Source organism: Ambystoma mexicanum, chromosome 1p (assembly GCF_040938575.1).
Source record: "Ambystoma mexicanum isolate Mex_15411 chromosome 1p, UKY_AmexF1_1, whole genome shotgun sequence".
NCBI lineage: Eukaryota > Metazoa > Chordata > Amphibia > Caudata > Ambystomatidae > Ambystoma > Ambystoma mexicanum.
In genome coordinates this window covers 1,054,968,939-1,054,986,297 of record NC_090921.1, presented here as the reverse complement: position 1 = coordinate 1,054,986,297, position 17,359 = coordinate 1,054,968,939, and the positions used below count along the sequence as shown (strand labels likewise).

The window sequence follows — 17,359 nt, the reverse complement described above, 5'->3', positions numbered from 1 at the left end:
ATCTGAAGGGCCCCACTGGCTGCTGGAACCATTTGTCATCTCCCTTGCACCACGTTGGGTGTGTAAATGCCTCCTGCACTGCGGGAGCTTTGGTTATCTTTTCCCACTTCAGCGCCAGTTACAGTCTCTTATTGGGTAGGTTAAAGTTGGTTATTTGTTCATTGCAAATTGACACATTCTGCTTAAGTACTTACCTACTCCGTTTCCTTTTCAGCCTTGGAGACCCGGTGCCATTGTTCCAGCCACCTGTGGCCCCAAAGATTTGTTAGTGAGTGTATTCACTCTCCCTGAGTGGTACTTAGGGACGGAGGTATTCATACTCCACGCGATAATCACGACTTGAAACATATATGCAGATGTGGGTGATGACAGTGCTATTAGGCCTTGTTGTATTTACAATAATTCACGTGTATATTCCTGGGATCAATAAAGTCAGTAGTTTTATGAAACTCAGAACATACGTTGTAATGTAATGTGAGTGTTCCTGTTAAGAAATATCTTAACAGGAACATGAGTTTAAGGCCCTTTATGAACGTGCATATGAAATGGTTGGGATCACACCAGAATAATTCTGAATCCAAATAATGGAACCAACTCAGGAAGAGGGCAAAGTACTGTTTTATTAACAATTATCTAAAACAGGGAGGCTACAACGAACATCAACAGACGTACGCTCAGTCTCTCAAAGATCTCAGCAAAAACATACTTTTTATAACAATAATTAGTCAGAGTGACATCATACTATGTGGCAATAATAGAAAACCTATCGGAGGTTGGGACTGGTTAAGGGAAACATCTAAGTATAATTTTCTATAAGAGGTAGGATTGTTATTGGCTGCCCATTATCAGGTGGACAACTTATGCCTACCACTAACAAATACGTTATTTATGAAACATTAAATACACAGTTTCTCATTGGTTTTAAAACTATAAGGTTCTTCGTTATATGGACTAATATAATTGGTTGACACGCGTGTGCCATGCCTGGAACATAGGGTTCATTTAGCAGCACGTAAGCCAAGACCCAGGTGCAGGGAGGTAGGTCATGAAGCTACCTAAACCACGCAATTAACCCAACATCTCTCATCGCCCATGCCTTCTGCCATGAAATGGTCTTTGTACTTGGCCTTGTAAAGTATCCGTTACTTTGAGAATGTACGGGACGGGAATAAAGGCACTCGCTTTATCATGTCTGGAACTTCAAGTTCAACTCTATTTCCATCCTTTGCTCACTCACGTGACAGAAGACCACAATCCGGTACATTTTGCAGCACTTAAATCCTCTAAATGAATTAAAACTTGGCATCTCCTGTATCTTTGATTGCACCTTGCTGTGAGAAGATTCATCCTCTACGCACTTGTTCTTTTTCATTGTAGATAGCTGACCTTGTTTCCTAGAATCTTGACTTCAGGCCAGACAGCCTCACCACGCAGCTCCACAATCCCGCTTTTCTTATTGCAACATAGTTTTCCATTCCTGCTTCATGGTTCTGGCTTATTAAATTCATGATACCAATGTCCAGTTTCTGTACAATGGCAGCTTTGCCTGCATTCTATTTACTACTTATAGCCAGCTTCTATGATGACTTAATCTACCTTGCGTTTCAGCGTCTGTACATTTATTGAACAGTTGTCTTTCTTCGGCACTTTGTGCACGTGTAATCGTCATTCATTACACTGAAAAGCTCACTCGATTCTTTACTTCGTTAATCATTTTTTTGAAGATCCATACATCATCTTCAGCCAATATCTCGGGACGTCGTGTACACTTCTTTATGATGTCATTTATTGGTTGCATGGCTTCCTTTCATGCTCCTTCAGGATGTTCCTCCTGTAGGTTATCATCACGTCCAGGGTACATTCGATAGGGTTGCCTCTATGAGTATCTTCTTTCAAACATTCGCTGCAGTATTGGTATTAAGGCTGGTGTTAGACATGGCACAATCTCATGTTTCCAATACACGGGAGGTATGGGGCGGGACCTCCTGCCGATGCACACAGATGCTCCTCTACAAACTGGCTGCCACTATTGGTGGCCTCGCTATGGTTGGCACTGTAAGAAATATGGGTTAGTGTTCATTAGTGGAAGAGTGGGAAAGTCAGATGCGAAACCTGTGGTGCACTGATGGGTGCAGGTCGGAAGTACGTGTGCCAATGTGCTTTCTAAGGGTTTAACAGAGAAACGTGGGATTATGCTATCCATAGGGAAGAGCCCAGGAACTGGTAGACTACAGTGCTTTGGGTCTGATAAGCCGCTGATGTAGAAGAGTGCGACAGGGATAAAGTGGAGAACTTAGTCGTGGCTCAGTTAGTGTTGATGTGGTAATAGCTAGGCATGCAGGGACAAACTAGGCAGGTTTGTGTGGTGAATAAGGTGGTAAAAGGTCTTAGAGGGAAGTCGGATAGTCAGGGGAGGGTGGGAGTAGGCCTTACAAGGCAGAACTACCCGCAACCATGCACTCCTACCCGTGGCCATTTGCAGACCAGTTACATTTTTCTCGCTTGCAATGCCACCTCTCTTTATCACTGTCTCTCTCTCGCGCCCTCTCTCAAAAATAGATGACTGTACTCCTTGAGGAAGAAAACGAGCATCTGCAATTTGGCAGATGAGGGAAAGGGGTGGAGTGGAACTCAGGCATTACCATAACCTGCTAAGGCTTATGGGAGGCAAGAAGTTTGAGCATTGAATTTGATGACTGCATTTACCCATTTCACCATCTTTAGTATATTGGTTAGTATGTATTGAGTTCATAGAGAACATATGACAAAACCGATGAACGAGAAAAAAAAAAAGTACCATAACATGAGAAAGATTAAATGAAAGACAAAGGAAACATCATAAGGACAGCTGATTAATTTTCAGAGACGATCTGAATGAGCCCAAAGAAGGAGAAGAGAGAATAGTGAATGGTAATGTATTCCAGTATTTAGGGGCCACTGAAGAAAAGGAGCAAAAAGGGTAGGCCACAAAGTGGGTATTGGGGGATCGAGGGGGAGGGGGGAGATGGTAACAGACTGTTAGAAGAGGAAGAGATTGAAAGTGTAGTGAACGTGTGGGAATTTAGGACACAAGAGAAGAAAGATAGGGGGAAGGAAGACCATGGGCCTCATTACACGGAAGGCGGTAAGGGTTAACGGTCACCGGTAAGGGTACCGGTGACTGTTAACCCTTACCACCTTACTACGAGATCCCTTTGCGGGACCCGACATTAACGGCTGGTGTAAACCAGCCGTTAAAGTTGGGACCCGCAAAGGGACCTTGGTGCTAATTACGGTACCGCAATTTGCGGTACCGTAATTAGCTCCTTCCCCATTCCCATTATGCCTTATGGGGCAAAAATGGGAATGGGGAAGGGCCATGGAGAAAGGGGGAATTACTGCCCCGCCAACCTTGGAATGGGGTGGTAATTCCCTTTTCCTACATGGTGGTACCGGTATGGTACCGGCGGCAACCATGGTGCTAATAAATGGTTTACCGCCTACCGTGTAATGAGGCCCCATGTATGCATTTAGAGATAATGCACAAGAAGTGAAACAGAGGGCGTGATTCAAAAGGAAGAAAGGAAATAGATGGAAGAGAACTAGATGTAGAAGCAGAGAGTGAACAGAGTGTGGAAAGAAGAGTTGAAGGTGGAATGCAGAGGGGCAAGTTGGTAGGCAGTAAGGCCAATCAAAAGAGCAGAGATTAATCAAGACGAGAAAAGACCATAGCACTGATGAAGATCTACTCTGAGAACTACTTTTTGTACCTTGCTCAGGTTTTGCTGCGGTCTCCAATTGCCGCTCAAGCTGGTGATCACCCCTTAGCTTCCACCTCTCAGCAAGTCTTCCACACTGCATAGGTAGGGGAGAGTCAGTGGGAGAAAACCCACCCCTCTCCAAGTCCCATACACCCCTTGTGATTCCTTCTACTAATATAAATTCATAAGATTCTAAATCTAATAATCATTGGTTTTAGGTATTCAGTTTTTATAGCCTTTCGTGCATCGTCCCTATCTAGAGTGGGAAAAACATGAATAGTGATTCTGTTGGGTTTGAGCCACCAACCCCCCTTCCTCCAAGCGACAACTTGTTAGCTGTTTGACAAAAAGAGATTCCATGTTATAGCACATGTTGAGACCTGGTCCTCGGCAACCGTCTGTTAAGATTGACTCACGTGGCTGTTTCAGATCCCATTTCTGATGTATGGTTCCAGCTGCTCTCATGCGGTGGGTAGCAGGCAGTAGGTAAGTCTCTGGGTTCCAACAGTGGTTTTCTTTCAAAAGATGTCAAGCAGGGACTCCTTGATCTGCTTGGCTAGGACGGTAGTTGCAAAGGAGCAAGGTGTTTTGCTTTTCTGATCCCTGGAAGTGCATAGTCAGTGTACCTCCTGGAATCAAACGCCATGCAGGGATCTACACGTGTGTATGGAGAATTGCTGAGACACCAACATTTGCAACTATGAATGTTGCCAATAGGTGTGAACATCGGATTCCTCTTACCTTTAACGCTATGAAAAGGCCTTGTCCATGGTTTGTGATTTATAAATTCCCAATAAATAAATTCATACGTTCTTAGCTGATCACTCACCAATTTCCAGTACCCCAATAAAATGAACATTGTTACAAGGGCTTCTAGTTTCAAATTGTTTCTGGTGCATCTCCAGTTTAGTCATTTTCTGAGTATTGTGTTGGAACAGCTTTTAATGGTGCATATTGACTTCTGTAATTTAGTAATGTAGACGATTTGTTTTTGCTCCAGAGCCTGAAAGAATTCTGCCATTGTACAGTCTAGTTGCCCAAGTGTGCTTTGAGCCACTAGCTGTGTTGTGGTTTGCTTATGGTTTGTACTGAATGACAGTTTCTAATTCCAGAAAAGCTTTGCAAACAACAGCAGAAGATATTTGATCGACGTATGAAGGCCCTCTTGATTTTTAAAAGTGTTTGAGGATAAGTTGAGACGTACCAATGAAATGTGATCAAGACATTGCATCTATACAAGTGTAATGTAGACCTGTTAATGCGCTGGACTGTTGCGGATGGGCACGTTTATGTGTAGTAATAATTAAATACCCCAGACAAATACACAGTGTAGGTGTAACATCCATGTAAATCAACCTGCATGAGAAGAAATGTGTGACAATGGACAGTGGACAGCCGACACGTGTTACAACCTTACTTCAGGTCTTTATCAAGGCTGTTAAAACAGAACAATAAGTTCCAGGACAAAAATCCAGCAGTAGATCAATATTTCTCCCGACACAGTCTGCTTGATCAGTGGTATTGGATGAACCACTGTAACGAGGGAGAGGGCTACTGATGCACTTTGCATGAGCGGTGGCGGTATTGGGCAGGCCCCTGCAACAAGGGAGATGATTCCTGATGCACTCTGCATGAGCAGTGGCGGTATTGGGCTGACCACTGTAACAAGGGAGATGACTCACGATGCACTCTGTTTGAGTTGGGCCTCTTCCCGGACCCCACCCAGTCTTCCCGCCATTCTTATTACCTGTGGTACCTTGGAGACACAGCTCTGGTTCTTCACAGGAGCTGTGTCCTCTTACTGCGTGGCTCTGTGGCAGGCTGGTGGTCTCTACGTTGTTTCTAGGGTACCAGTAGAAATTACCGAAAACAAAAGTTCGACCTATACTAAATGCATGACACCAAAGGTTTGAACACCAAAAGTTTCCCCGCAACACACTGCTCACTATACTACAGAGTATAGTGAGCAGAGGTAGAAGGGGGAAACCTGCAAAAAAAAAAAAGGACACTGTGGCACCGGTTCCCGTTCACAAAAGTGAAAGGGAACTGGCGCAAGGTAAGTAGGGTGTGCGTGTGGGTGGGGGTGTGTTTTATAGTGTTTTTAATAATAATAAGGTCCACAATGGAAATGTACGAACATTTTGTGTTCGTGCATTTCCCATGCAAACTTTTCCGTTGCAGTAAAAGAAGCCACGGTCGGATCACACAGATCTGTTTCTAGACCCGACAGTCCACCTTTTTGAGGTCATGCCACCACCTAGTGAGCCAGTTCCCTGCTGGCTCCCAGGACGCTCCAGCAACGTCCTGTTCTTCTTGTCCCTGCCTGTAGAGACACAACTGCTTTCTCTACAGTATTCCGAGTTTGAACTTCCCCAGTCTCATTTGTATACTCCTGGCTTCCGCAGTGAGATCTCTTTAGTCCGTTCTTGATTTCTACTTAATAGTGTTGACTCCACTGTGGCGTAACAGCAACACCATCTTGGAAAGTCTCTTTGCCACTCTGCATGCCTCCAGTGAGCCACCTTGTTAGAGTACTTAGCTAGCTTTGCATACGGTTATTCCTATATGCTTCTCATGTTCTTCTTCTTCCCAGTATGTTTTATATTTGCCACAGTCATGTCTTTACAATTATGGTTCCACTATCAATGGTGGGAGAAAAGGGTGACCATGAGGGTAGGGGGTTATGTCGAAGGGCATTAGGGAGGCTTTTCCCCAGGTGGATGTCCTTATCCCCGGGAGGGGAGTCCCTCCCTATGAGGTCCTCCCAAATATTACCACTTCTAGGGGGACTATTGTGTAGCAGCCTCACCTCCCTAGCCTCATGGAAAAGGGCTCCCCCTGGGCAGAAGTGACAAGATGAATCTTCACAATACCCAAAAGTCGACTTGTGGGAGCAATTGAGGTGTCGGGCACCAGAGGTTTAGACAAGGACCCATTCATCCCACAAAGCTGAAGTGGGGAGATCCACATTGTGACAACTTCTCTTATTGTGGGTGGAGTAGTGTTTGGTGGCAGTCTGAAATGCAACAGTCAGAAGGCGCAGGTGCGGAAGTGGTACACAGCAGTCAAGAAACAGGGTACATGATTTGAAACAACATAAACATGTGAAACATAAACATTGCTGTTCTCTGGAAGAGATCCAGTGTCTTGAGCAGAGCGAGCTGCTCTGGATGCCCCATATCTTGCTGAGCCTGTAAGGGATCACCGGACAAAAGTCCAGTAGCTCAGGCACAAGTTCAATGGATCCCAGCACAGCAGAGATGTTGATCACAGCAGCCTTTTTGCAGCTCAATGCTGCTGCAGGGTTTCCCTGAGCAGCCTTCTTTAACAGAGGTAGGAACACCTGGTAGAGGGGAAGAGAACAGAGAAAGAGCGAGACGAGATGTTAGCACAGATTTGCTAGGATGAAACCTTACCGCATCACTTTCTATTGTTGGCGTGACAGCGGAAATCTTCCTATTGAAAGTCTAGACTAAAGTACAGACTCTTTTGTGCACTGGAGACATAATGGTGCATCTGCGGGCTATCTGAGCACGGTGTATGGTCCTCTGGCACCCTCGATCTGAAGAAAGGCATGTGGCATGTCACACGCTTCCATTCTTGGTGTCCTTGGGAATATGAATGCCTATCATGCTAAGGCGCTGTGCACACATGACTGAGATGTCATTGCACCGCTGGTTTATGGTACATCAGCAAAGCTAGAGTTGCTGCATTTCGCTGGCCACCCTATTGCTTACTGCTGTTCATCGGCTACATGCACACTTGCATTTGGTCCTATTGCACTAAAACATCATTAGAGAGAAATGACCATAACGTATCTAAAATGTGGTTGATGTTATCAAAAACTAAACACTGATTCTAAAATGAAACACAGGGTTAATCAAGGAACTGACAGGCTGCATGCACACCAGTAGCTATCGATGTTGATGGACTGCTATTTGCAGAGTTCAAACTAGGACATTATAATGTTACCATGCTCCTAACTGCTCACTGGTTCTACTCCTCACTCATACTCTTCACGCCTCACTCCTTCTCATTCATAGCACATTACCTTTAGATCTATTCCTTCTCATTACTTACTCATCCTCCTTATTTTCCTCTTCATCATCCTCATTGCACCTCATCAGTTGTGCCCCAATTGCCATTCATTGAATTGTTCTACCTCAGTTCGTCCCTCGGGGCTCGGTTATGCCCCAATTGTACACTCAGCACTATATTCTGGATTAACCTTCCCCTCAGTGCCTAGTTCTGCCTTAATTGCCACCACATTGCTTGGTTCTGCCCCCATTTGGCCCTCAATGCGGCGGTCAGACTCAATTCTCCCCTCAGTGCAGAGTTAAGCCCAGTTTTGCCCCTACTGTGCACAAATGGTGGCAATTTGCATCCTATTGCCCAGTACCGCTCCAGTGTCCAGTTCTGCTCCAATTTACCCCTTATTAATGAGCTATCCCATAATCTGCACCAGAGTCTCCTGCCCCAGTCAACGATCAGTGCTGATATGTGATGTGTCCAAATGTTCCCCTCAGAGTCGAGTTCTGCCCCAATCTGGCTCACAGTGCAGAGCTCTGCCCCTGTTACCCCTCAGTGCACAGTTATGCCCCACTCTGTTCTTGGTCAATAAGGCCCCCGGTTCTACCAGCATGTTCTTCCCCAATGCTATTTTTGCCAAATCTGCCCTGTCCTCCCCACCTATCCCAGCTCCTCTGCACCCTACTTGTAACCTCGTGGGTGCGCCCCCTTTGTAGAGCGCTCGGTTGGTTCCCAGCTGGGTTTGTGCTTCATAAATCCCATTAATGAATAAACACATGTCAAAAACCCAAAGTGGTGGGACCAGTTTAGGAATTGATCCTATCCTTTCGAACTAATTGGCTCCTCTACTGGGTGAAAAGGAACTCAATATCACGACCCTGAAGACCACCCGATCTCATTCTATATAGCGTGTCAGAAAAAGGCCATCACATTATTATATCTTATTTGCATACCACAAAACATTGTTCAACTTTACAAAAATAGACTGGATAATAGCGATCTATCAAATAAAAACCATTACCGCCATAAAGCGCATGTGGATTAGTAACTGCTGAACTGACTAAAAACCAACACGGTGATACCGCCACATTCATAATACAGAACCCCGTAGCTAATTTCTCTTACAGTTTTTGTAATCTACCAAGTCCACATCTGGGTGCAAGTATGTTTCTGCATCCGAAAACCTATCCTTGTACTGATGTTTCACAATAACATCCTCAAACAAATACTGTCAACACACTGTTTTGGCCCTTCCCTGTGGGTCCAGACCCGTCCTCTGTCCCACGTCTTTCTAAAATGCCATGATATTCAGCCTCCTATCAATAATTGCATCACTGTTACTGTTGCCTTTTCTGTGATTTTGCTCATTGGTTTGCCACTGCAATTAATTGCTTGCCCTGCTTTGCCATTTCTCCCCGTTGTCAAATGAATTTGTTCCTCACTGTTATATTGCTTTCTGTTGTCTGTGAATTGCTAACCATTATGTTGATTATGACCCCGATTGCCCTTATTAAGTATTGTGCCACTGTGATATTGTTCCCGGGTTTCATATTGAACTGTTGTCCCTCCATGAGATTGCTCCCTGTTGTGTGTATTGACTGTTTGCTCACTTGATTGTGTTCCCTGGTGACGCTAATTAATTGTTGCCTGCTGTGACTCTGCTCCCTTTGTCCCACGTTCATTGTTTGCCCCACAGTTATCGTGCTTCTTGCTACCCTATTGTGACTTTGCTCTTTGGTATCCCACATTTATTTACTGTGCTTTTCTGTCCTGATATCCTACTGTAACCTTGCCCCCTCGTGCCCTACAATGAGCACGGGCCCTCTTCTATCATGCTGACCAAACCACCCAAAGCATGCAAACAACCAACTAACCTTGCAGAATCATAACAGTTTCATTTGGAAGCTCCCAGGCTAACACGAGAAATTCAAAACATGGCCAATGGGTGAAAAAATTACACAGTACGACCTGAAGCGAGAAACAGGAAAGCTATGGAGTCTTCTTTCAAGACATCAATAAATCAATCAACGAAAAGCAGTACCTGTAGCCCTAATAACCCACCTACAAGACTTCAGACTTATCATCTCCGGATACGTCCTCAGAGAGCATAGAGCACCAGGAACAGATTCATAACAAAGCCATCAACACAATGCAAGCCTGTTGACCTCCAGAGAAACAACACTAGCCCTGCAAAAATGTACAGAAGCGACCTTTGGACCACTGCCACTGTATGGACAAACAGCCCAAAACACTGTCCCACCAAGAATCTTTGCAAATTACACCATGTATCATAAAACATTAGTCTGCCACCAGCAATCACTGAAACTAAAATGACTGACCTGATCCGAAGAAGAATTGCTTAGTCTGTTAAAGTACAAAGTCAACACCCCAAACACTTCGGAATCCTTTACTACAAGCAAGGAACAACCTAGGCAAACTAGACAAGCGGAAGTGACAAGGAAAATATCAGAACCCAATGCCTTCTCTTCAACATCCCTTCTATAACTCCTCAGACATCTATGATATTCTTTGCGAGGACAGAAAAGATCCATTATTCAACACAGAGACCTGGCTCACCTAGGACTATGCAGCAGTTATACTTGTCAGTATAATGACCAAGAGAGAATTGCACCTGTTTACAAATACTGCATTAACCTTAAAATGTAATCGCCTGGCAACACCCAGACTGTGAAACACTACTCCTACACATTGAGGCTGAGCTGCTTTCATGGGAAGACCACCTGTATAAACCTATCCTTTGCAAAAAAGGTTGTGTGGGGAATCCTGCAGATCCCCCACCAAAACCCTGCCTAAAGTCTCCTCCCAGAGGGCCAGGAGAGGGCAGACACTTCCTGATCCCAATCCTGGGGGTGGTGTACTGTGGGAGGATCACCTGGGTGGAGACAAGGCCCAGGGTAGTGGGCAGATTTCACAGGGTGAGACAATGTATTTCTCCTCAGAGATACTCTTACCAATGGGTTAAAGGAGGAACTGGCGTATTGTCACTTTGATATATCTCGACCCCCTAGTAAGGATGAAAGGGTAAACTCCAAGGGTGTAACCCAACAAAGTGTTGTATCCAAAGAACAAGCTTTTTGTACCCCTACAATCAAATATCCTCCCCAGTGCCAAAGGTATACCAAAAGGAATGATGGAAATGTGACCTTTTCTATGCCATCTGTCTCTGATAAGGTTAAATCCTGTAATCCCTCTTGATTCAAAAATAAAGTTGTTTAAAAATAGACTTCATGTCCCAGAATCCCTCACTGACTGACGAGGAAGAGGGCTGAAGAAGCATGCAGAGGTAAAGGACAGGCAAGTCAGGTATTTAACACCAAGGGCCTGCAGCTGAAGCCAATTGCCCCAGTTGAGAAGCATAAAAGGCTGCAGGAGGAAGGAGCAGTAAAAAGAAGCAAGAGATGGAAGATTAGCAGTACTAGCACCCGAAGGAGCAGGGCACAAGGCTGGCAATTCACAAGGAAGTGTGACCACTTAAGGGACGCCAGAACGAGAGAAGAGCAGATTTCACCTGTAGGTTACTAGTTGGTGCTGTGCTTCCAAATCCTGTTTGGCTGTGGCTGCATTGGAAGAGACTGGAAGAAGTTAAGTCTTTCCAGGTAAGCCTAATTGCTGTGAATGCAGAGCCGAGGTCGTGCAGCTACCCAAGGCCCGTGTGCAGAAGCAAGTCGAGGGAAGTAGGAGAGAAGGAAAAACCTCTGTGGTCGAGGCTGAAGTGAAGCTCCGTATTCCAATTCACAAGAAACTCCTTGCCGGTAACTGTAACCAGCTAAATTAACACTCACGTAGAAGTCGGAGCGAGTAACAGTTGTTTGTTGCCATAGGAAATCTTCACCACAATAAAGGAAATGTATCCCACGAGAGTTTAGCACAAGTTAAAGTGCTCGCATTGAAGGAAAGCCTCATTTTGCATTGTTGTATAAAAACCCTTACTGGAGTGGTCGCACGTCTCCCATCAAGACAGAGAACGTTGCCGGTAATCACTCGAGAGGTAGCAGCTGACCTTCCTGAATTGTTACAAGAACACTTACATCAAAGACGGATCAAGTATAAGTGATTGTGATTCCAGATCCCTGTTAAAGCAGAACTCTCTATGAAATAAAGGGAATGCAAGTCTTTAAGTTGATATTCATCATCAAAGAGTGGTCATGTGTACCTAATTTTGTTTTTCTAGCGAAACCTGACTCTTGTAACATTCACAGCAAATACTTTGTAGTTGCGGAAATTGCTGATGTCACGAGAAGAACACGCATTACCCAGGCCAGTAGACAGACCCTTTCTAATGAGAAACCAGCCCTATTAAGACCTAACCACAGATGTTTTTAAGTTGTTGACGCGGTTACAAACCCAGTGGCCTCTGATACAAGGGTGACAAGGTTATCCAACGCAGGAAGAGTGGCGATATAGCTTTGGGATAAATACTGGAAACAAGAAGGTGTGTATAAATCTGGGGAAGGGAGCTGGGTGCTTGGTAGAAGAGCTGATCAACAATCTGTGAAGCTGAAACTGTTGAAGCTGAGAAAGAGAAGCAGTCTCGAAGCCAAGACAGATTCTAGTGGTAGCTAAGACAGAGAGAAGAGGCAAAGAGGCTGCTCTTTCTTATGGCATTGGAAAGAAGAGTGGCTTGCCTACCTGTAGAGGTCGAAGAGTATTGTCTAAGTTGCTTGACAACATTCTGAAAGTAGCAAGTTGCAGTACATCCAATAGAACTGTGGTTGTCTAATATGTTCTGAGCACCTTATGTTGAATTTAGTTGACGCAGTAGTAGACTGAAGCCAAGGAGTTTGCTTTCACAGTGCTATTTGCAGAAGGGAGTTGTCGAAGAGAAAGCAAGCAAACATCTTAGAAGAATCATCCTGACAAGCTATACCAAAGCCGGTGCAGAGATTACAAAAAGGACAGTTGTTGAAGCAGAAGTGGTACTTTTGTTTTGAACTTTGTCAAGTCTATCCTGGAAGGAAGTTATCCACGATTACCATTGGTGCAGTTTTCTTTGTGAAGATTGGAAAGGGAACTTTTAAAGCTGTTACCAGTGAATTTTTGTTTGGGTGTACCTTTGTGTCTTTGACTTGAGACTTAACTTTGCTTTGGGAGAAATTGACTTTGGACATTCCTGGCAACGAGATCTACCCAGGACAAGTGGAAGGTATCCAAGTCACTGGTTTTTCGGCAATCTTATATTTATGTTGTTTGTCCTTTTCTTTGAATGTTTTGTTGTTTAGTGTGAGGTCCATGTTTGTGTATGCTAGGAGATTTCCCCTTAGATCCTAGACTAGGTAGTGAACTCCTTGGTAGAGCAGGCTTAGTTAGGTTTTCTTTGCATTTTCTATCTAAAATAAAATGTTTAATACTGTGAAAACTACAAGCAATTGTCTGCCTCGCATTCCTGGCCCCTCACAGTTGGCTGATGTGGTTGTTAATCTTTTGGAAGACTGCCATCACCTCACCATATTAGGAGACATCAATCTATGTATGAAAAGGGACGACAGAGCTACATAATCATTCTCTTCTACTTTGACACCTCACACCACAAGCAAATTAAAGGACCCTTATACAAAGCTGGACACACACTGCATGATATTTTTTGCAATTAGTCTTCACCACGGTATCCTACCCAGTTTTCTTACCCAAGGGAGACCACCGCGCCACCGTTTTCAGCATCTTTACTCAAGCACCACCACTCCCAAGTCAATTAAGCCCTCCCAACATCAATCAGGCCATTGAATGAAACTGAGATGGACAGGCGTCTTTCAAAAGAGACAAGTCAACAAATGGTTCACCTCCAAATGTAATCTTCTCAAAACAGAAATCTGGATATTCAAGAAATTCTGTAGGGAAAACCACTCATTAAGAAAGTAGCCTACCACTGACAGCTCCAAATTTAGATGGGAATGTTCTAGGCCAAAAAGGCTCATTATGGGTACAAAAATAGAGTCAGTGCAACAGGGCCAGAAGGATTTTTTCAAAATGATCCACAAGTTCTAAAACACTTGAGCCAGTGACATGATTGACACCATTGCAAGAGATCTGCAACTCCATTGTAGCACACTTTCAACCACCCGAGGAATACCTAGATAAGAAAGGACAAACACCACCAGCCTTAAAAATAGAAAGAGCACCAAGGTCACCCACTCCAGCACAGTCAGCCATGTGTCCCATCTCAGCTCAATAATTCTTAACCACAGTCAATGCTAGCAATCCAGCAGGCTGTCTGGAAGACAAGTCACCCACATCCACAATAAATTTAAAAAAAACTCACACTAGAGCCCACCTTCCAAACGGCCCTTAACACTTCCATTGAACAAGGCATCATCATTTGTGCTTTCTTAGCATACTGCATCAAGCTTTGCCTCAGAAACCCATTGCAAATGCCAACATCCCATCCAACTACTGACCAATCTCCAATACATCGTTCACGAGAATAGTAATATCAATAGCAACAACCTCATCCATGAATCACAAAGAGATTTAGTCCAACAAGAGGAACATCATCCACACTGCTCTATGCAGGGTCCCATAAAAAACAACCTGGATGGCAATTTGTACAATGCACTTATCTTACTGGACATCTCAGCCATTTTTCAATACCATCATCAACGAGGGCCACCTAAAAAGATCAAAATGACTAAATGGAACTGCAATTGCACTGCATGACCTAATTCATCACTGACAGGACAAACGCACATGGCCCCCTTCAGGACATTTCCCCGAAACTCATAGGTGGAGCGCCCCAAGCATACAGTCTGTTGTCTAGGTGTTTTAACCTCTTCAAGCCCCCATCCTGGAACTTGTCCATAACTCAGGCTTCACATGCTTCAACAACATCTGCAAATAAGGCTGAAACAAAATGGGAAGGGCTAACTGACCAATTGGAATCTGGTATATGACTACATGATATCTTGTAACCTATGTATAAAGAAAAATGTATTATTTGTATTGTAACTGCAACATTGTATAATAATGAGTTAACTCTCCTGTATCTTTCGCCGTGATACCCTAGGGTCTGGGCGAGTAACAAATGTAATAAATAAAATAAAAATAAATAATTGCATGATATCCAAATCTTCTAGAAGCTCCCAACAAACCTGCATCAAAATCACTGCACCATAAACTTCTGGATGATGACAAATAAACTTAATCCAACCAAATGTACGATTTGTGTCGTCAAACCACCAAACCCCACACCATTCCCCTGGCCTGAAGAAGTGGGATCTTTGCCTATGATCATGGTCAGAAACCTCAGACTCCTGATGGACATTGACCACACGCGAACCACACGTTAAAGCCATGGCAAGGAGAAACTTCTTTAAACTCTGAATGATCCAACAAATCATTCCCTACCTCATACGAATGCAGAGAAAAAAAGTACACTATACTAGACTAATAGCCTCCACCTCGGCCTCCTAGATTACATATTCAACAGTCTATAAAGAGAACCAAACACAGCAGCTAGACTTCTGCGACTTTAAAGAGACAAGCACATCACTGCAGCCGTGCAAACATCACACTGGCTCCCGATCAGGTGGAAGATGCACTTCAAAACTGCCCACATATCCTTCCACAGTGCAGCCTCAGAATCCACCACATGCAAATGTATTCACTGCAAACTCTTGAGAACGCACCGACCCAGAAACGCTGCCCTTGTGAAGGTGCCAAGCCTTAGCCAGTAGTGCCACAAAGGCCACAACGTCCTCAGTCCACCGTAACCCAGTGTCTCTAGAGCCTCAATTAGACAGAACCCTCGCCTACACTGAATTACAGAACAGGCCATAAATCCAACTACTACTCGTCAGCCAAGGACTATGGGAGATCAGACTATCTGATTGATTTCCTTTCAACCTCTAAATGGAATTTGCTCTTACTTTCACAAACAGGCCAGCACACAAGGCACCAGATATGAATTACCAGAGATAATACTCATTTAGTTTGTTCTCCCCTCACCCTAAAACAAAAAGGAACAGACATATTTATCACTAACAGATACCATAAACAAACACTCCAACAGCTCTGTACCAACAGCCATGATCCCAAAAGGATTCCTCTTGCTTACCCATCCCCCCCTCACCAAATCTCAACTACATCTCTCTCCACCTTCCACTAGTCACACAATCAACTATCACACACAGACAGCACACTGAACACCGCTGCTCATTGCTCCAGCCATCACATCTCCAAACCAGCAGCTTATTAATTCCTTACAGAACTCATTGCAAGTGATCGACCGTGGGTTCTCCCATCTGGGTAAACCACATACTCAAGGTTCATGAGACCAATACCTACCTCAATCCACACCAGCACTCAAGATTTGGGTACTTCTGGCTTGCAGGCATCCCTACCACAGGATTTCCATCTGCCTTGCCTGTCTAATTGATAACACTCCCCTTCCCTCGCAGAGCCAGACACGGCAACACCACCTAAATGGCAGAATTGAACTATAGAAGACCACTTTGCATTCAAAGTTATGAGAGCTTGGATTTGGGGCCCTCCCAATGCTAGGACTCCCACCTGATGCCTTATGACCTCAAAGTCTGCCTCAGCCCAAACCAGGAAAATTGTAGCTATGTGAGGGGGAACTTGCTGGTCCAATCTACAAGACACAAGGACCCAGGCCTTCTGGCTACTCATCAATACAGCTTAACCTTTCAATTTTAATGGCATTTTGTGGAAAAAACCGAGATATTCAAGAGCATTAGCAGGATCATAATTAGTAATCAGTGACCATAGTTTTTGCAATTAATTACTAACTGATTAATTTGTTGAATAATGCAGAGAATTCCACATTGTGGCTATAAGGGGCATACTTGTTGCACTTCCCGCTCTAATCTTGCTCAGAATTAGTTCCCTTTTACTCCATGAAAATATGACTTGTCCGGTGAGGCTGAAACTGGCTTTTTAAGACAGACTGATGATGCCATGAAATTACCTGGCTCACCAGCAGGGGCCCAATCACATTGTTGTCGTATGATTCCATCAGGTCTTCACGGGTGGAGTCATGTAGCATGGTACGATGCATCATGGCCGCATTATTTATCACCAAGTTCAACCCAGATCCGTCCAGCTTGCTCTCCACCTTCTTCGCTGCCTCCAGTATGCTGCTGTGGTTGGTGACATCTAATGATACACAGAGATGCAATGTGAGTGCAAAGCCTTCGCAAGCTTGTTCTGCTTCCAGACTCATTGTCCCCAACCCCTTGCTACGTCAACTAAGGTAACATCAAAGGGATCAGCACTTTACTGGAGGCAAGTGCAAAATGGTCAACAAAGTGCATAACAACATGGCTCTTCCATTGGCCAATGGCGGACGACTTGGGAATTTGACCATTTAGTCTTCACCTCCATCCCTTTACTAACTATATCCTAGTGTGCACCTCTCAGATTCATTAGGAAGTCGCGAAGAAAACTCCCTCAATTGGCAACGATAATTGGATAACTCCCAATGGCAACACTTATAGCATATTATATGAATCCACACTTGTCATGCAGCCTAAAAAGTCTACAGGTCCATTAGTTAACATTCCAGATTTTCTTACAGAGGATTTCCATCTATCATCAAAAGGTTCAGATCTCATTTC

The 17,359-nt window shown here is 44.2% G+C and overlaps 1 protein-coding gene across 3 annotated transcripts in view; it reads right to left on the bottom strand.

Moving 5' to 3' along the window:
* LOC138447946 (uncharacterized) overlaps window positions 1–17,359 on the bottom strand; it is a 132,058-nt gene that overhangs the window by 31,236 nt on the left and 83,463 nt on the right. Inside the window, exons 3-4 of one of the 3 annotated variants that reach the window (XM_069604473.1) lie at window positions 16,711–16,898; window positions 603–7,083 (exon numbers count right to left, since the gene is read on the bottom strand). In XM_069604473.1, coding sequence (XP_069460574.1) covers window positions 6,661–7,083; window positions 16,711–16,898 — 611 coding nt within the window. In that variant the 3' untranslated portion in view covers window positions 603–6,660. Of the gene's footprint in view, window positions 1–602; window positions 7,084–16,710; window positions 16,899–17,359 lie in introns of those variants that run through there. The other 2 variants (XM_069604475.1, XM_069604477.1) reach the window with 2 other exon arrangements.